The sequence below is a fragment of the Strix uralensis genome, chromosome 4 (assembly GCF_047716275.1).
Source record: "Strix uralensis isolate ZFMK-TIS-50842 chromosome 4, bStrUra1, whole genome shotgun sequence".
Classification (NCBI taxonomy): domain Eukaryota; kingdom Metazoa; phylum Chordata; class Aves; order Strigiformes; family Strigidae; genus Strix; species Strix uralensis.
In genome coordinates this window covers 35,720,721-35,742,217 of record NC_133975.1, presented here as the reverse complement: position 1 = coordinate 35,742,217, position 21,497 = coordinate 35,720,721, and the positions used below count along the sequence as shown (strand labels likewise).

General features: G+C 41.1%; 1 protein-coding gene and 1 long non-coding RNA gene across 2 annotated transcripts in view; both read right to left on the bottom strand.

Moving 5' to 3' along the window:
* The window catches only part of MTNR1A (melatonin receptor 1A), a 54,177-nt gene extending 34,764 nt beyond the window's left edge, over positions 1-19,413 (bottom strand). The window contains exon 1 of the mRNA XM_074865072.1: positions 19,068-19,413. Coding sequence (XP_074721173.1) covers positions 19,068-19,260 — 193 coding nt within the window. The 5' untranslated portion in view covers positions 19,261-19,413. The remainder of the gene's footprint in view (positions 1-19,067) is intronic.
* On the bottom strand, positions 14,106-16,818 carry LOC141942124 (uncharacterized). The gene is made up of 2 exons (XR_012628532.1): positions 16,287-16,818; positions 14,106-14,386 (listed from the first exon to the last, which is right to left on the bottom strand). It is a non-coding gene; the product is annotated as an uncharacterized LOC141942124 (long non-coding RNA).
* Positions 19,414-21,497: the final 2,084 nt, after the last annotated feature.

Below are 21,497 nucleotides of genomic sequence, written 5' to 3'. Positions count from 1 at the left end.
AAACAAGAGACTGCTTCCAAATTTGTGCTTCCCCCTTATGGTTGTGATAGTTTCAAAATTTAAAGCACTGCATATCAAAAGACGGACCACTCCAATGCTTTTTACAAAATTTCTGTTTACACTTTACAGCTGTATTAACAAATCTCTGAGTCACGCTCACAGCTTGATTTGTGGTTTACTCTATGTGACCTCAGCTTTGCTATTTAGTTTCTTCATGGACAAGATTTTTTCAGGAGTCTGTCTGATTTGCTGTTGCTTTTATGAGAGAGAATATTTGGCTGCTAGTCCTAGACTAATATTTTAATGTAAAAAGCATGATAATTCTATGATAATAATACTTTTAAGTCAAAGTCACTCATTATGACATCACATATGATATTCACATCAATGTGATGAATTGTCAGGAGAACAGAAACTTTCTAGAAAGTTTTATGTCTGCAGTTTATGTGGCAAAGACCATAACTGTAGTAGCAGGCACTACTAGCATGACTACTCTATAGCTGTCAGTAAAATTTCCACACACGCATAGTCACCATTAACTGGTATTTCAGCTTGTTTACAAGGACATAAACCATTTTATTAGAAGTTTAAAAATTCATAGGCTAAAGGAGACCTGAATTTCTTACTGTAAATGTATTCACACATAACCTGCAGTCTTCAGAACATGGTCTTCAGAGATGCTGGTCTTAAGAGAAAACAGAAAAAGCTGTCTGTAAATAAGAAGCGCTGTAGGCCTTCCCAGCAAAGTGGGTTTTGGCCAAACTGAGGGGCTGATCACTGAACATATGTACACTTCAAAACAACGTTAACTTCATTGATGTGAGCAATATTATCAAGGAGAAAAATGCAACTCAAGCCCATCTCCTGCTTTCAGCAGAGTCTGGTATCTTTCGTGAAGTTGCTGATCTCAACAGTATGGAAAGCTACGGAAAGGTGGTGGAAGAGGTGACAGCAGTTATTTCACTTGGTAAAATGGAGATCTTAGGGCTAAACTCTGTGAGAAACATCATGAACCTTAGGAACTAGTGCAAGAAATAAGAGAAGATGCATTCTGGGGCATATTAAACATTATTTGAACTGTCATTTGAGACACAAAGAGTGGAAATTTCCAAAAGCTGTATTTTCACTGAAGCTAGGCAATATGAGGCAGAAAAGTCAATTAATGCCATGGCTAAAGGGACTGACAGAAAACTAAAAGAATTTACATGAGCTTTTGAACTTTGTGTCACTAGTGACTAACTCATACATTTAATTCAATGATCTTCATGATGTACCTAGATCAAAAGAGAGTTAAATGGAGATAAGAATGTTAAATGGCATTATATGGAAATTCTGGAAATAAACTTTTTGAAGGGAAGCCGCTTCATCTACCTGATAGTATCCAATACCCGTAATCCAGTAACAAATGTTTAGTTATACTGAAAAGACTACGCTGTAGTGGAACCTACCAGATCAGGTGAATTACAGTCTCGTGGACTCCACTAGCTTTGCCATCTAACTGATGCCTCTCAAAATAGTACGTTTTGGAACAATTCCAGAAAAAATAAACCCAACATCTTCTAATGTTTATCTTCATTGTATCATCTCATCCAAAAACAGCTGTGCAAATTTAAGGAGGAAATTGCCTCAGTACGTGATCATGAAAGAACATCTAATTATACAGTTCATTTCAAGGTAATTTTTTTGAAGGTGTATCGGACATATTCTCTGAATAAAACACTTTTGTGAACAGAAGGCATTTATAAGGAAGCATATTTGGAAAAAACCTCAAGTGTTTTAAAGTTATTCTTGCAACATGCAAGGCACATTTTCAGAATTTCACAAGCTGCACAAAAATTGTTTTAAAAATATATGGGAAGATCAAGACTGAATTGCATATTGACAGACTCACAGACTACTCATAAAAGAGTAGGGAGGGTACCAAACTTGAAAGTCAAAAATTAATACATGTAATTATATATATGGAATATATACAACAGTCTGCACAACTGAGTTTATATACAGACACAAATTTTGAAGTAATGGGTCACAAATGTGGAAAACAAAATCACAATCTGCCATATTCAGAATAGATGACTCACCCAAAAAATGAATTCACAAATTTCTGCGTCAGCACTAAAGCACTACAGAATAAACCACATATAAAGCTTGGAATTCAGAGAAAGTTAATATCCTTCACTGTATTTAGAGAATGTATCTTTGAAGCTTTTTAAAGGGACTGAAGCCAATGTATTGCACTATTATGGATACTCACTTTATAGAGATAATAGGTCTCCTTCAAATAAGGTAGTCTGACATCGTGCTTGTAAGATGTGAAGGGATCCAAAAAGCCTGAGGTGAGATGACCTTAGTGGAAGCAACAGTCCAGAATAAGGACAGTTTTTAATACTTTTTCTTGAAAAGTTCTATAGTGCCACTGAAACTGAAAAACTTCCTTTTTGCTAAGCCTAAAGATGCTCAGAACGAATGCATCCATCAATGAAATGTATCTAATTGTGCAGTGTCTGAAATTCTTTGAGGGGCTAGGGGCATTCCTGAGCATTGTATATAATACACAAGTTTCAGAAAAGTGAATTTTGTCAACAGGCTCAGAAATACACCTAGAAAGGGAAGAACCATAAGTAGTGTGAATTTATCGTGACAAAGGTTAATAGCACAGCCCTAAGGCACCCTCCCAACTACAATTTGTATTGATCTAGAAGATCCTAACATTGCTATTAAGCAATAAGAAGTCTATGCACTTAACCACAAACATTTAAGATAAATAATCAAATAGGCGGTGAAAAAAAAAATTAACTATTCTGGATAGGGAAAATGGATATTGACAAAAAAAGATGAAGAATCAGCTAAACCGGGCACACAAGATATACGGTATTACACATTTTTTCATATCCTTTTGGGGATAAAGTCAGCTGTGGAATACTTTCACAAAAGAACTTTGAAAGGAAGTTGCAGAGAGCTGGGGATGAGTCTCTTTAACGAAGTAACAAGCGACAGGACAAGAGGTAATGGCCTCAAGTTGCACCAGGGAAGGTTTAGACTAGATATGAGGAAGCATTTCTTTACAGAACAGGTTGTTAGACATTGGAATGGGCTGCCCAGGGCAGTGGTGGAATCCCCAACCCTGGAGGTGTTTTAAGAGTTGGGTTGACATAGCGCTGAGGGATATGGTGTAGTTGGGAACTGTCAGTGCTAGGTTAATGGATGGGCTAGATGATCTTCAAGGTCTTTTCCAACCTAGATGATTCTGTGAACTAAGACTAATTCAGGGACATTACAGGCATCCATGCAATAGCTAAGGACATGATACAAATTCAGAGAGAATAGGAGGAGGCACTGGAAAGCAGTGACAGAAAATAGCAAGTTGGATCAGATAACATTGAGGACCTAGTGAAAGAAATCAAATGCATTAACTATATGTTCTCTCCATGGAAAACCAAATGAATGACAGAAAAGCTGCAGTTGTAGTCTGGTACAAGGCTTCTATATGGCACAGAGGTGCTGTGGAAGATTACATTCCTTGAGCACTTATTTCAGATAAAGAATCACTGACTACCCTGCTAAGACAAAAGACTGTTCCAGAATGAAGCTGGGAAATGTTCATGGGAACATAACAAAGTATTGGAACAAGTAAATTCAACAGCAGAACTGGGATGCTACACACAACCCAGCATGATTCAAACAGCGAAGTCCAAAATGGCTTAGGAACTGGGCTTTTACAATACTACAACAGTAGGTGTAACAGGAGACAGACAGTTGTGACGTGAGAAAAAAATAAGAGTCTCAGCTGAGACAAAATTACTTAGCATTGCATATACCTCAAAGAAATGTCAACAAATATATAGACCATATGGGTCAAAATAAAACAGACTGCAGTCAATTCCAGGCGATATTTAATTTTCTTGGAAAATAATTCTATGGTTATGCTGTGCATTACTTCAGTTGAAAAAATTGATCTTAAAGTCATATTCCTATTTGAGTTTGTATAGAAGGGAATCAGAGGTCACCCTAGTCCTTTTTCTTCTTCAAATATATGATTAACTCTGCCTATGGCATTCCTATACATAACTGCCTATTCCATCTGTATCTTAAATGAACACATGTTCTAATATCTTTCTTGTCCTGGACTAATGTTTTACACTGTCCAAGTCTCATTTACAAAGTATTACAGACTGTTACAGAACTTCACAAGCTCTGAAAACTGAGCATCTATAAGATACTTTAGCATCTGTGACATCTTCAGGTCCAAAGCCAAAGGCCTCATGTCCAGTTAGGCCTGGACAGAATCATCTCCAGGGAATCTGAATGCACAGATTCTTTAGAAGAGAGTCACTACTTTTAACCACAGCTGAGCCCACATTTTTCTAATACTAGAATTTTGAAAAATCTCATACGGTTGGAATTTTTTTTTCCATACTTAGAAGGGCCTTACTCTTCTTATTTCATTACATATTTCACCTACTTTTTGGTGTCAGTAGTTTGTGTAATGTATACACTATTACTGCTCAAAGGGCTTTACCGTGTATCAAACAAAACCATTTAGACCCAAACAATAGTTAGCTGTGTAAGTAAAAGTCACTGGTGAAGAAGAAACTTGCAATGATTTTTTCTCCTGGATTCACAAAGCTAGCAAACGGGAATTTCAGGTGCCTATGAGTTTCAGGTTCAATATTATCCTACCATTTGCTCCATTTAACTTGAGACTAATTTCAAAACTCATTTTAATCCCTTTCTCCACAGCCCCTCCTCTCAGAAGAGTGCCAGTACACCATGAAATTTTGAAGGTAATGCTGAGTCATTAAAATAAGTAATCTGTCTGGACAATTAACAAAGTATTAGGTACTGGTTTAAACAGCTTAACTGCAAACTTTTTTTTCCAGTGGTCATAATCCAGACAAGAACTTGAAAACAGCAAGAAGTGAAGAACACTTGTCAGCAAATCTTTCTAAGACACTTGCAGAGCAATACTGAATTTCAGGTGGTTCAAATCTATTTTTCTCTACTTAACTCTAAAATTCTTATCTTCTGAAATTGTTTTGACTGAAGTTATGCAATTGCTACACTTTGAGATACTAATAGTAGTAGTTACTAACTGGAATGCTATCAAGCCTATCTACCTATGTAGAAAAGACCTTCATAGCTGAACATTCCTGATATTTCACAATGATTTACAAACCGAAGAGATTTGATGTAGAGACAGAATAAATATTAAGTGCTAAGGTGTAATTTTTAGAGTCATTGTTTCCTCAGTTTAAAACGAAATAGTGTTTGATGTAGAAAATACATGTAGAAAAAAATTGCCTAGGGACTGCAAAAAGCAATAGAAGCCAATGGATTTAGCCATTTTCTACACTGACAGCTTGAAAACCATGACATAAAGCAAGATGTATGAGGAGATCTAATTAAATGTAATGAATTACAAGCTTTGGCTAGGAACAAATATGAAAGGAAAGTCATGACAGAAAGACAATAAAGGAGAACAGTGCTAAAAGCAAAAGTCCCTGGAAGAACAAGAAATAGAAGTCACATGTACACAAATGCTCAGAAATTTAGTATTCAATATATTGACACAGACTGAAAGAAGGTCACTTCTGAACTTTGAGTATGGATATAGAGTCATTAAAGTCTACAGAGGACTGTGAAGATGGTTCTGGAAGACAATGAGGAAAAGGGCAACTGATGGCCTTTCATTAGAACTTCAGTAGAAGATTCAGTAGAAGTCTGATCTTCTGAAGGAACACAAGTAACATTGGAGAGCTTGCTGCCATTTGATGTTGAAGAGCTGGAAAAACAACCTAAAGCTGCTTGAAAACTCCAGAGAAATAAAGGGCAAGAGAAAATGACAAAATGAACTATGCTCACTTGCTTTTATTATTCAGTTGGATAACATACAGAATAACTCAGAATAACATTATTCAGTATGGATAACATACAGTTTTGCTTTAGTTATGAGCAGCAAAATATTTCATTATCCTTGTCAGAAAATGAACAGGTAGGAGAACTGAATCAAATGTATTCCCTTAGTACTGCAGTCTAAAACGGTCAGAAGCCTGGTGGAATCAAGATGTCCTGAAGAAAAGAACAGGTCCTTCTGGAAAGCCTCCTTGTGACAAGGATTATGATGGGGTCTAGTACCATGCATGTCCATCTCTCATGGATGATGCATAGGTATCCTTAAAATAGCTGTACTGTTCTGCATGGTGGCTGAGGAGAATTCCAAGTTGGAGCTAAAAACTAAGTTGAATAATTAATTTCAAAGCAAATAAGTCAGGATAGTCATCAAACTGAGGATACTCATCAAATAACATTAACTGTAGAAAAACTCAACCCAAAATGAATCCAATTTCTTTTCCAGGAGCAAGAGAAATAAAAGAAAGCAAAGAAGGCATGAGAGAGAACAGCACCATTTTGAGGCTGCTAGCTGAATGACACCCTGAGGACTAATCACCTTGAATGACTGAAAGTTTGCAGTGAGGCCCTTTCTGTCCACCATGAGTACTGTAATTATTGCAGCTGTAATCACTGGGTGGGGTGTGGGGCTTTTAATCCTGAGAACCATCTCCAGTAGGACAGACAAACTCTATCCATAAGTGATCACGTAGGTACACATGCAAAGAGAGGAGTAGCTTACTTCTAATAACTCCACACTTACTCCTGTGAGAGTAAGGTTGGTTTTAAGATTACTGCCTAACTAGTGCTCTACTAGAGTTGACATTAATATAACTTTTCCACTTATACTGCATTTCTAAATTGTCTGACTGTTTTCTTACCTCAGTAGAGGCTCAGAGTTTCTGAATATAGAAGACACAATATTATTTTAATTTATAGATGATCACTAGAAAGTCCTTTATTTCCAGTAACATTCCAATGTACTAAAAATGCCAACTTTTTAGTGTTTCTAGAAAAAGTAGTTGGTCACATTGATGCCTGCTAGCTGATGCCTGCAAGCAGTTGGTACTAACTGCTGTAAGGGGCCTCAGACAAGAACGCACCCAAGGACATAATTTTTGCAACTGTGATGGGTACATCCCGGGGAGGGCAGAGAAACCAACAGACACCTGTGGTAGTCAAAGATAAGAAAGCTGAGAAACTTTACAGACAGAGCAATGAGCCAAGACAAAGCCTTATATAAAAAAAACCCCTCAGAGTTCATGGAAAGGACACTAAGAGACACCTCTTCAACAACCACTAGGGACCACCACAGATCAAAGACCCCCACGGAAGCCCCTTAGAGACCCTTCCCCAAATTTTAGTATGCTTGCACAATGTATTGACATATGCATTAGATCCTCTGGAAACAGGTGTGTACTTCACAGAAATTACATGGATATTCATTTCTTTTATTGTATATAATAAGTGTGCTTTTATCTTTTGACATGCACGTTAGGTGGAATGATTTCCTGTGCATCCAGCGCTTCAGTAAAGAATACCTGCCTTCTAAAACTTCAAAATAAGTCTTAGAGGGTTCTTTTGAGACCGAATTTACGGTAACAACATACTACATTTGTACTTGTCACATGAACACATAGAAATGCTCCTAACAAAAGTAATTCTTAATAAATATGTCTTCAGAATAGGTTTTAGATTAAGTCAACATATACTGGAGCTGCCACCCACTGTTACTACTGGAAATTCTATTTACTTCATTGGAATACCTGTATAAGAGAGTTGACCAGAAAATGACACAAGCAAATTCATGATTTGGAGATTTAATGGAAAGATAAGCAAGTTTTGTGTTTTTAAGTAAAAAAACATTCTGTCCAGTCATCACAAGGAAAGGTCAGCAATTCAAAAGACAGAAACAGGTGAAATCTGTGAAATTTGAATCTGATCAAGAAAGTTTTCTGAGTAAATATGGGGACAAGAGATAATATGAATATCTGAATATAAGCAAATTAGAAATCAATTCACTACTTCAGTGGTAGCCTATGAAGTTATCTCTGCACAGGAAAGATGTGCTCAGGCAGCTAGGCTTCCAGCAAAGCCCTGTCACTGGAATAGCTTAAGAAAAGTAAAAGAGAAAACCCACTAGAAAAGCTTACAATGCTGGAATACCCCAGCACAAAATAAGCACTGACAACAAGCAGGTTACAAATTCTATGTCCACAAGGTTCCTTCAACTTAGCTTATTTGCTTCTTTTTTTCCCATTCACACTTCTTCATTTACATGTTTGTCAGATTCAGCCACATCTTTAGGGCATGTTTTAGATAATGACAGCTGCAAGCAGTATTAACAAGGTGGAAGTGCAAACTTTGTACAACTGTATAATCTCCCCTAGACTATCACTAAGTATGCATTAGAAATTCTTACCAGGAATAACTGCAAAAGCAGCACTCAACCTCCTTTTAAAATGCTAGTTTTCATAATGCCCCTAAGAACAGTGCAGCACCTCAGTATTCTATTATTACAGAGTGTGTAAAAAACCAGCTTTCACAGAATGTGTAATGGATCCCATAAGGGACAGACCCAAGTCAATAAAAACTCTAAACCAAGAGCCTTTCAGGAAAAGTGACAGATCTACCCTCAATGGAAAAATGCAGGGAAAAAAAAAAAAGAAAAAAAACCCCAAACTTCAGCAGCAAACAATTACCAAGGATAGTGCAAAGTTACTCTTCAATACAGAACTGGTCATCTTTATGCCATCTTCAGCATAATATCCAGTGGGTACAGACTGTCCAAAGAAAAAGTGCAAATGTATGATGAATAGAAGCATGACAAATTCCTAGGAACAGCCAAGAATAATTGAACAGAAGTGGGTATGTTAGATACAAAATATTGTTGGAGGACAGTGTCTGTAAACAAGACAAGTATTATGCCACAAAAACTATGCAAATCAGGGCAGGTTTCCAGCAACCAACAAAATGTTCATAGTTGACAATCTTATCAGGCACTGCAGAGATTCTCAGTAGTGGGATATGCTGAATGGGCAAGAGAAGGAGTGTGGAGAAGAGCTGCAAAAAACAGGAGCAGGATGTAAACAGATTTGTAAGAGAAGCTGCAAAAGAAATGCCCAATTATTTGCTAAAAACAATGTTCAAAAAAACTTTGTTGCAAGAAAGTGCAAGAAAATCTGACTGCATTTTAAGCTCTACATTAGGTATTTACTATACACCAAGACAAAAACTTGGTTCTGCCGTCTTCTCCATACTTACCGTTATACAGAGGAGATAAAAAGCTGGTTTACCCAGCCTGATGAGGATTACTGTGTTAACTGTGTAGTCCTGAACTTACATGCAGAATAGTTAGAATGAGCTTGGCCAATGAAAGCTGTGTTTACATGACACTTACGAGACAGAAAAATCCCCATGGGAACTGTCTCAATAAGCATGAATTACAGAAACACTGAAACTGTTCTAATTTATACCATGAACCCACCACCTGTGTCTAGGTGGAGGAAAGATAAAGAAACACTACTGTCCTTCGTGTCAGACATGCTGAATATGTTCTCCTACACATGACAGATCCTCATTTCTAAAGAGAGCATGCATATTCACAAATAATATACAAAAATATAAGTTACAATGTGCCAGTGGATGTTGCATTAGGAGAAAAAAAAAGGAAAATGAAAAGGTACTTTTTGAAAAAATACCCAAATAATTAGAGGAAATGTTTCTAGATGCATCTGTATCTGTAAATTCATAAAACCAATGTTTACCACTAAATGAAACAACCTTTGGTATGAGTACCTTCTGCAACATGGTAAAAACCAGTAGGATTCATGTATGCTTTAATATAAATGTGATTCTGTGTACCCTCAAAATAAGACACAGCTAATGCTAAGAAAAACCTTAGCAACAGTGTTGAAATGTGTTACATTAGGAAAGGAGAATGAGTTTGAGGCACTGCAGAGGTTCTCAACAGCACAGTTCTTTAGACAAGAAGAAAAAATTCAAAAGGAGAGCTGAAAAGATAGTGGTTGGAGATAGTCAGATTGATAAGAGACATTTCCAAAGTAACATCATACATATATATGATATCATATTTTGCAACAGAACCACCAGACAATCCATACAACGAGGCTACAGCAGCAAAGCCCCAATTCTGAAATTTATTCTGCTTAATGAACATATTCAAGAACTACAAAGTTCCTAGAAAGCCAAAGAGGACAAAAATAATATCAAGGATAAACTGATGTGATCTGACCAGACAACTCTAGCACAAGCAAACTGTCCTTGACCTAGAGTAACATAATTCCCATTTGTTAAACAAAAAAACCCCCCAAATCCTAGAAAGGACAGCATTGCAGTAGTAGATGGTCTCTTGTGTTTTCTTTATTCCCAGGGGTGTTCTTGAAGAATCCATTTTCAGACTTAATAGCTTGCACACCTACTATACAGGAAATTGTAAGTTGCTTCCCATGACGTCCCCACCTCAGAATACACAGATCAGGCACTTATGACCCTGATCTGCAAGCAGCTCTATTGCAAGGATATCAGCGATCCAACAAAAATCCTGTTCTTACTCCAAAATCACAGTAAAGACTTCCCTGCTTATCACACTTTGGGTTTAAGGCCATTAGCAGTATAGCAGCTTTCTTACCCCTGGGCAAGCATTGTGGCCAAAAAAGTGAAAGACGACAGGCACCGACCTTGGTAAAAGGTTTGCTGTTGATTTCAGTAAAACCAGGATTTTGCTTTTAGGGAAGATATTTCCAGAGATGAGGCATACTCCTTGGTGTAGTGCTCTCTCACAGAAGGGGAAAGGTTATTTTGTAACTAGACTAATAGAATTTGATATCTACCTTTTTTGGACTAGCAAAATGACAGCCAAGAGGTGATGTTTTTATTCTTACTCATTACAAGAATAGAGAGATGTTAAGTAATGTTAAGTAACACTGGTACAATAGCAAAAGCATATAAATCAACAGAAAATACATTTAGGCAGCGAGAATACCCTTCTTCAGTTTGAATAAGGAGAAAAAGATTAACTTAAGGTGAAAGGTGATTCCGAAAGGATTTGTATGAACACCTAGTACACCTGGAAATTGGACTTGATGATCAAGAAGGTCCCTTTCAATCCTTTGTTCTAAGTGAGAACAAATTCAGTTACAGAGATTCAGGGAAGGTTTGGAGATGTAATATGGCATAATGGAAATGTGGCGAACAACCTACGTTTTTTTACATAAGTTGCAATTACATGAACCTGCATGTTAGGTGCAGGCATTACAGTACATTACAATACTCAAATAACAGAAGGCAGACCCCAGAATTACATAGCCAGAGATAATCTGGAGATGTACATTTAATGTAAGTAATTACTATAATTAAGACAGAGCATACTAATGCAAAAGACACGTAAACTGTTAATACAAACAGGTGGGTTTTTATTTATAGAACATTAATTCTTCATCCAAAACAACACAAAAATACAACTGAAGTAATTGATTCATTGACATTCATGCAAACTTTGATTCTTCATAATAGGTAAGTCGCATATTTTCAACAATATTCAGTCTCAAAATAAGTCCGAGGATGCTCTTACTTAAGGAAAGAAAAAATATATAGAGTGCCAAAGGAAGATAAAAAGGCACTGCAATTATTCATTTTATGAGTGACTGTGATGTTTGACTGAAGGGGCAAATAGTGGCTGTTAATGAGGAAAATTCACATACAGAGGTACCTTCCTTTCAATATCTCTAACACAAAAATGTCCATATTCTAACTGTACTGGGCCAAGAATACTCTTTCACCTATGAAAATGAAATCACTTCTTTTCTCCCAAACAGACAGGGAGATGAATCTGTCCTTAAAAATCAAGTAAGACTAAGGAGAAAGAACCACTCATCACTCAGTCTGGAAAACAGGAACATCAAATGAAATCCACAGCTACCACCGGGGGGTGGGGGGGAGGGGGGAAGAACATTTATGATTCTTCCCCAAAACACACACATATAGGTATCTGCTGAAACTTTTCTATGGTGTGACTGGATACCAATTTTCAAGGCTGATCCCTGTACTCATGCCCATTCACCACTTTGGCCAATGGCTACGGAGTTGGCCATCTCGTCTGGCTAAATAACATAGTACTGACAGTTGCACTGTAACGACACTAGGCTAATACTCCAGTGCAGCTGAAAAAAAAGCAGTGTTACTGATTGACCTCACACAGTACCAAGCACCAAGGGAGGAGCTGACCTCTGTCAGCACAGGGGCAGAGTATCTCTGCTTGGTAACCTCTCTCTGAAGTCCAATTACTTTTGCTAACCTTATATCTGCACCCCAAAAGAAAAGTCGAGGTGATACAATAGAAATAGAACTTATACTTCAGCATCCCATGTAAAGTCACACGTACACATCAAGCAGAATCAGGTTTCTGTAAGCCTGAATGGAAAAATTACATATCCTGCCCAACTTCCACAACAAAGGTAGCTAAATAGTCTGTTTAAAGGTATGGACAGAAAAAGTAAAATATAAACTAACCTGAAACCATCCACAAACATTTTCAGCTGCTTAGTATGCATTTGAATAGAGAATTCCAGTCCTTGGTCACACACAGCAGGGTTTGAAATCAGTTGCTTCTATTCTCTCATTTTAGAGAGCAGGGGACCTTAGGACTTAGGGGAGATTAGAGTCTGAGTGAAGTGTTAAAGGACTTTCTTAGAACTCTAGCAATGGAAAAGATGAGGAGTCCTCCACAATCAAGAAAACCCAACCCACCCCCCTCTCCAAAACCCAGACAACCTGATTCAAGTCCTTAACTCAAGTATAGGACTGATATAATCAAGAGCTGCATTTTTATGATCAATAAGGTAATAACTATTCTCCAAAAAGCACAGCTAACTATATGATCTGGTACTGTATTAGACCATTTATGAAATGAAAAGAATGAGCTGAAAATCTTTTACTTCTGGTGCAAGGTGTTTCTTCAAGGAAGGGGTGTAAGTTTTCCTCCTCTTTATGGATAATGAGCTTCATTAAAAAAGAACTATAGGACATGAAAACTTTGTACACTTACTGGTCAGTTATTACCACAAAACTATTAGGAAGCTACAAAAGTCACTATCTAAAAAGCTGTAAATAGACTTACTGATTATACCTTAGTTTCTGCTCTACTTTAAAAAGAGCAGATTAAGGAGTTTGCAGCATGCTTACCTGAATTTAAGGGTATTGATAAAGCTTTTTTGCATATTTTATCCATTCTTAAAACCAAGAAGATAGTCAGACATTTATTCTGTCATATAAGGTAGGAACCTTGATTATCTTTCTGAACTGTAATACTGCCCATCTTTGACTTCAGGAGGGCTAGATTTTGAAAGAACACTTCTTTAGTAGCAGCATTTGTATTATAGTCCTAAGCATTACTTAACTACATGTTAAATACAAGCTTATTTGTTCATTAAATAAGCAAACACTAAAACATTAACAAAATGTATTCTGTTATCCTAAGGAATTCTTAGTAACACTTGTCCTCCTGAAACAGACGTTGGTAATTGTTTCTCAGGAGTGGAAAATGTGGAATATGAGGCAGCTCATGAATGCAGTAGAAGAAAAACTGCCAATGGCAAGGGTGACAAGGTTCTTATTAAGGTTGAAAAATTAAACTGTGATGCACAGCATTGAATTGACACTGCAACATGGTTATTGCTCTAGGAAAGCAAGCCTCCATTGTACAAACAGAACAGACATTGTCATATCAGCACTGGATGCCTATTGTTGGTAGCATTTTCTGTCACTAAACTAGACTTGCTGATGAAGTCTTATGATAGAAAGACATAAAGTATCTGTGTTACAAGACAGAAAAGTGGATAGTGTAAAATGAAATAGAAAAGAGTACAAGCAGATCGGAAATTGCTAATGAAAAAAGATGAAAAAAATCTTAATGAGAAAAGAGAACCCCTCAAAAAAATAACCTAAAAGAGACAGTAAATAGTATAGCATATCAGTATCATTGTCTGCTGGCAGCAGCAAAATAGAAAAAGCAGTGCCTCTAAAAACTTCAGAATGCAGAATCTTGCAGAAAGAATAAATAACTGAGTTTGACAGACATATTAGTAAGAATAAAGCATTAATTATTTGAAATAGTCATCTCTGCTCACTGACAGCACAGTGACATTTAAACAGGTTTCTGAAGTAAGCCTTTGATTCAGTCAAATAATCAAAACCAGTCTGAGGAACAGCTTTATTTAAACTGTATTTTTATGCTCAGTTCTGTTCAACAATTGGCAAGTTCAGCATCTCCACTAGATAGTTTCCCTTCTCCCAAACAGCTTACCATTTTTAATACTGGAAGTTATTCATGTCTGAAATAATGTTCATTGCCATCAACATCTCAGTTTTCATCAGAACCCTGAATTTGTGCTACAACTTGATCTTCTACAAGTTTGAGTCAAATATTTGTCAGGTTACCCATTGTCTCTCGGGGCACAAAAAGAAGTCCAAGGATCACCTGTGACAAAAACAGTGATTCCGTTAGTCTGAATTCACAACAGGAGTTTCATTTATTAGATAAAACAATCTTTAGTAAAGCATTTAACATTACTTTTAAACTAAAACCAAAACATCATCAAGAACAATCATATTGTGAGAAGACTGATGAGATCTCCAAACTGATTATCAAAAGATAGTTCCATTCTTATATTTAAAATTTACATTCTAGAAAATGCACTGAGAGGACACTCTTCAAATAGATTCTTACACTGCTCAAACCAAAACCCAGGGCCAGTTTGAAAAGCCTCCAAAATACAATTCTGATAGGTCCCATCCCCCAATTCTAAAAAGGCTGTACTATTTAACAAATATTGGAATTAAAAAAATAATCGTGAGTAGCTGTGTTCCTCAGTTCTTTCATAAGTGACTTCACTGATCGTACAGATTTTGGTCAGAGATTACTCTTGAGTTCGTTATTCTTTTAAGCACTCACAGAGCTGTCTTTACAGAACGGTTTGGACCTAATGCAGCTGAGGCAGATTTATACAAATATTGGTTTTTCCTTTTTCATTGTCATCTCATTCAGAAACGTAGTTAACATACAAAAGTTTAAGCATGTGTGCAGTCCTAGTGAAGTTAACTGTATCTTGCTACTCTAGGGCCTCAGCAACATCAGACTTCCTCTCTGCCTTCTTCACTGGTAACAAGTTTTACCAACAAAACATTTGAGCCAAGGACATGGGAAACTGGGAAAAAGTACAAACCCCCAAATGAATCTAGTATAGAACAGAGATGGGTGAGAAGGAATGAATGCAGCTTTCTGCCCTGATGTGGTAGGTGCTAGTTACCAGCTTGGCACCAGTCCCTGTGTTATCCCAGCTCATGCCAGGTGGCAGCAGACAGGACAGGCACAGCAGAATGAGGGTGAGACTGCTGGGACTCTCGCCTGCTGTAGGCTCCCTTCCAACACAGGGCTTTGATGGAGGGGTAAGTCAGGGCACCTTTGAACCTCTGCACATAAAGTGCCCAGGCAAAAGCAACCCACCAGGCCAAGAGAACAGTTTCAAAAGGAAGAGAAAGAGCAAGAGGTGTAATAGCACTCAAGAGAGCTTTCTTCACTGACCTTAAGAATGGTCCAGTCCTGCAATCAGCGAGTACCCAAATCCCCCGTCACCAAAATGACAGGTGCATGTAACTGACATCTTAATGTTACAAGCAGTAAACTAGTCTCCATAATCAGAGACACACAACTGCTCCCTCACCTTGTTCTTGATGCATTGTTTTTCTTGGTGTGGGTAACAACAAAGGCATAAGGATACTAGCAATCACTGAATTTGTGTGTAATGCTACATAAATCACTTTATCTCTTCAGTTTTCTGAGATGGTCTAATCCAATGTTGATAGTTTCAAGTAAAAATCCCACTTGTTGCAAAAAGTACTAGTAGTTCTTTAATCCACCTTCCCTAAGGCTAGTTATTTCCTCTTTTTGGGGTGGAACTGTTGAATGACCTTATTTCTGATCTATTAATATTAGTGATGGAAAACAAGATGCATTAGGATGGTTTACACCAAACTTAAAATGAGCTATTTTCATTCTTTTTTAAAATTAATTATTAAAAGAAAGCACATCAGTTTAAAGTTCAAGCTGCATGGATGTGCTATCAAGCTATGGGCATTAAAATCCTTATGCCTTAAATGTTTCCCTTGAACTTTGTTTCAAAGTTAAAAAAAAAAATCACAGACATCAAACCAAATTCAGTCTTTGTGTAGGACAGCATTAAACTGCAGCTGCTCCCATCAGGACTGAATTGGTGTCAGGCACCTGATAGATTACAAAGCCACCATAAAAAAAGAAAGAAACAGACCAGAACTATGAAACTTATTACAAGTCAAGTACATTAAATAAAAGAGGATCCTACCAGTTGCATCATCAGCTTCTGTGTCTAGAAGAGCATCTACTGAAGCCATGCTTGTGACTATGAAGGAGTCTGTAGTATCAGACACTCCTCGCTTGCTGAGACAAACTTCGAGATACTGATTTCTGCTTTGATCAGTGTCTTTTACTAACCTTCTGTCAGGAAGGTCGCACCACTTGTTGAGAAGGCTTTTTTAGGCCTTCCTACTATTCCCCAATGCACTTTTTAAATCTTAAGTCCACAGGTTCAATTTGTAGTTATCTTCCAAAAATATTTATATAATAGAGAGTAGGACAGAGATGCAACATGTTTTCCCCCACCAACTCCACCTTTCTGGTAGCGTTAAATATTCCTTATTTCTGTTAGTCCTCTCTTGCAAAGAGGGAAGAAAGTCTTCAGTGAGATACATTTTCTTCAGGAGGTATCTTCTGTTCTTCCCTGACCTTTTTCCAGTGGGGTTTTCATCCTGTGTCCTTTTTCCTCAATAAATATGCCAGCAAAAGACTTATTAATATAGGTTGTTATAAACTCAGAAGCTTCTTTCCTACTACAGCTCTGTAAAAAGTTGTAACTGTCTTTATAATTAGCAAGTTACAAATTAGTTGTATGTCTAAATCAGATTATTTTCAATGTAATCTCTTCCTGAATAATCTGAATTAGTGTAAGCAAGATTTAGGAAGCTTTCTTCTTCATATTCACAAATATCAGGCCAGGGTATTCTAAATACTTATGCCTAATCATAAATTTACTCATCCAAGTATCCCCTTCTTAATTCAGTGCCAAGTTTAATAGCGGTGCTCACATAAGTAAAGTTATACCCAGGCATAGCTTTTTGCAGGATTAGTCAAAACCACTTTGCACATCTTTTTGAAGTTTATTAGTTATGGTCTTCCAAAAGTTTCCTTTTATCCACGTACTAAAAAAACCTTTACTTTGAAGAAAAACAGACTTTAAAACTTTAAAAACTTGTTACTATTTTTTTCCTAAAACAGACTATAAACTATTTCCCCATCTTGTACCAAGTTATCTACTTGTTTTAACTAATTCTTAATTTCAGAGGGTAAACTAGTATCTAGTTCATGTTCCAGTCTAAAATTTATGTTCAGAAGAATGCTCTATTCCCCTAGCTGTAGGAGATGACTGTTGCCAGTTTGCTGCAGTTCTTAACAGCCACTATGATAGAAAAATCAAGAACAAGAAATGCAGTAAGAGTGAGCATGTGTCAGGATTCAAGCGGGATTATGCAAGATCTACAGTAGAGAATACACACATGCATAGAGTCCAATGATTCAGTTATGCTTCCAGAAGACAGGCAGGCACCACCATTTATTTCAGACTTATTACCAGGCATGTCTGTATTCCAAACTCCCACAGAAGTGCTGAAGTATATATTTAGTAATTAAGGGGGAGGAGAATACCAACCTTTCCCCTAGAGTAACCCCAGCAATATGCCTATCTCAACCCTTTCTCCCTCCATCTGAAAATCTCCCAGTGAACAAGGCAAAGTGCTAACTTGGACTTCTGGAGTCTAATTCTCCTCTCAAATATACAGTATAGCAGTGCGCAACTCTGCCAGCTCCAGTGAATGAAATTTCTGTCAATGAAAGCGAGAAGAGAATACAGCTTTTAGAATTTACATCAGTGCCAATCATAGGCAGAAAGAAACTATAATCTGCTATTCGTTGTTTTGGTACTGTTTGTTGGCATTCTACTGTGACTGAATAAAACCAAAACGTACAGTCATTTGCATTACCTGACTTAACCTTAAAAAGTTAAACATGACACTGTTTGCCAGAATCCAGTATTAGCTACCTTTACTAGGCTAGTTTATAGCAAAGCCCAGGCTCAAGTTCCTCCTCAGATGAATTTTAAACCACTAGCTAATGAACTTAGTGGAGTTATAATAAAGAACCTGACAACCATTTGTGAAAAAAATAAGAGCAGCACCTCAATCATCATGGAGTAAAATTCTGTTTTCATTAACAATGCAGCTCTCCTCACATGCTCCCATATTTTTTTTCAATGAAAGATGCATAGGGTTTTGACTGCACAGATTTGGTACACGTGCACAGCAGCTGGTCTGACATGATAAAGCAGAATGAATCTGAAGAAGTTCCTGCCTGACCAATAATCCATGAACTAAGAGGGATTTACTCAATAGACCATCACAGATTCTATCCTGTCAAAATTAGAATTTTTTTTTTTTTTAAGAATGTGCCTAAATCTGTTTTCTGTCAGATGTTCCCCATTCCCGAAGACCTAGATAGCAACTAGGAGGCGAACAAAAGAAAATGAAATTGCTGTCGGGGGTGGGGTGTGTGTGTGTGGGGTGTGTGTGTGTGTGTGTCTGAATCCTGCCATATCTATAACTTAGTATTTGCTTGATTTGAAGCTCCAACCACAGTATTTGTTACTGGAGACATTTCTGTAACTCAAAGAAAATCACTCAGAAGAGCATTCAGCATGCACAGACACACAGCATGATCCCCAGCACCACGCCTAAATTTCATTCTAAAATAAGGCTTACTTGCCTTCTTTTTTGCTAGGTGTGAACTTACGCGAGCTAAAAATAGCGCCACGATTCGGTGGCAGGCGCTAAAAATACTCTTACGCGCTCTATCGCCGACTCAGTAGGAAAGATGAAGCCCTTGGGATCTGTCCCAGCCTATAACCGCTGGCTGGGGATGAAAGCACAGAGCGCCCAGCCCTAGAGTTGCGCGCCCAGGCAAAGTTTTACCGGCAGCCGCAGAAGCACGGCGCTGCGCCCCACCGGCCGCCCCTTACCCGCGTTCCGCAGCTTCTTGTTGCGGTAGACGGAGAGGATGACCAGGAGGTTGCCCAGCAGGTCCACCACGATGGTGAAGATGAGGATGGCGGCCAAAGTGGAGGTCACCCAGGGCGGGCGGCGCGGGGCGCCCTCGGCCGGCGGTTCCCGCGGGAGGACGGAGCTGTTCAGCTCGCTCCCGTTCACTCTCATCCTGCCACCGCTTCCCAGGGCAGAGCCGGGTACCGGCGGAGCGGGCAAGCGCGCCCGACAGCGCTGCCTCCCGCGGGGGGTGGTCGGGGCAGGTGTCCCGGCGGCAGCCGCCCTCCGCCGCGGGGCTACCCACCCTAGGGCGGAGCGGGTGCTCCTCCCATAGCTGCCGCTCCGGCTCGGAAGTTTCCCCCAAGTGTGCATGTGCCGCGGCGGGCGCTTTTATAGCCCCGCCGCCGCCAGGTGACACCGAGCCGCCCCCGCGCCGGCACGTGCGCGGCCTGGGCTGCCAGCTGCGCGCGCGGCGCAGCCCCACAGCGCCCCCTCGCGGGGTGCGCGCGCCCGCCCGCCCGGCACTTCCCGCCCGGCACTTCCCGCGCCCGACCACTCCGCGGAGAGGGGCGGGCGGGGTGCTGCTACCCGCGGTTACGCGGTTTGCAGCGCTCGGGACTATTTTTAGCTCTTCTGGTTAACGCCCTCTCTTAATTAGGTGCGCGCTGAACTCCCCTCCCCTCCGCCCCTGCCTTTACTCGAGGCCGCACTCCCGCAGGAACGTGAGCGCGGAGAAAAGCCCCCATCGGGGAGCGGGTCGGTGCCGCTACAGGAAGCTGCGCGCGAAGCCGCCCGGGGGCGGGGGGGGGGGGGGGTGTCTGAGGACCCGCGTCCTGGGAGCACGGCGGCGGCGGGGAGACACCCGCCCCCGGCAGCCCCCCACTTCTCCCCCCGGCTCCGCGGGCGAGCCGCACGCCGCAGCGACGAGCCTCACGGAGTTTGGCTCCGCCGTTCCCCAAAAGCAGCGTGGAGGGAACAGGGAGCCGCTGCCCAGCCGTGAGGAGAAGTTGAGTGAAGGGGATGCCCCCTCATCCCTCGAACGGTGGGTGTTCCGGTTGAAAAGAAAAAAAAAGGCATTTTCTTCTGGCTGTAATAACGGCAGTGAATCTTCTCGCTTGCGTGGTGTAAAGCTGTTTAAAACACCCGAGTAAACTGGCCACAGGGCTCCCTCTCCCATCCCGGACAGCAGCAGGCGGGCAGCGCGGAGCCTGCACGCTGTGTCCCGTGAGCCCGGGCCGCCACGGGCGACCCCCGCGGGCCCACCCGCAACACTCCCTGGGTCACTGCGGCTGGGGGGTACCCGGAAGCTCGGGGGGGGCGGGGGAGTCCGAGGTGGGAGCGCGGAGCTGCTCCTGGGGCGGCGCAGGCAGCGGCTCCGCGCGGGGCGGGAGAGGCTCCTGCCGCCGCCGCCGGATCACGGTCCGCAGCCCGCGCTCAGCCGCCCGGCGGTTACAGCGGTATGCGTGTCGTGGCAGCCCTCGGTGATGGTTAAAGCCATCGTTATGAGCGGTTAAAAACCGTTATGACCAACGGCGGCTCCGCCGGACGCGTTACGTAACGGCGGCGGGTGTGACAAGAAAACCGGTGGCCGTTGGCAGCACGGCCGGGCCCGGTTCTTGACGCCGGCTCGTACCCCGAGGCGCTACCGACGGCTGCGCTTCCCCCCGGCCACCCCCCGGACTGAACCCCCTCTTCGGGCCCGCCGGGAGCAGCCGGCCTGCCGCCGTCTCCAGCGCAGCCGCGGAGAGGCGCGGAGGAGCAGGGCGGCGACGGCGGCCCCTTCCCCGGGCAGCCCCGGCCGGCTCGGCTCGGCGGGGGGGTGTCGGGGAGACCCCGAGCTGCCGATTCACCCGGGGTTTTCTTGCACCGCCGCGGGCAGTGGAGCACAGCGGCTCAGCCTCCCGCAGGTGCATGAGAGCTTTTTTTTTCCCTCGGGGGAGCGCTGACTTATTTCATTACTTATTGACATAAAATGCTCAATATCCCCCCCGCCCCGATAAGGAGCAGGCCCGGGGAGGGGTGTCGGCACTGCAGAGCAGCCCCTGCGACTTCTGCCACGAGCAGAGCAAAGCCCATCGCTGGAGATGGCGAGCCCGCACTACCCGCACTAGAGGGGAGGCTGCAGTAGGTCCCCCCATCACCGCGGCGTCGCAGACCCTGGGTGGGGGGGGATGATGAACACACCCTGTCCTGTCCCCTTCCCCCCCGGAGGTGATCTTGCAGAGAGGAAAACCAGCGTCTGTGTCCTTGTAGGTGCGATACAAATAGGTTATCAAGCTGTGGAAGAAGATTAAAATTAGGGAGAGCCAGTATCAGGAGGCCATCAGGTCAAGGGCAGGCACACGTGAGCCTGGGCCTCAGCAGTCCTCACCGGGTGTTTCACTGGACAGGGAGAGGCTGCCCAGAGA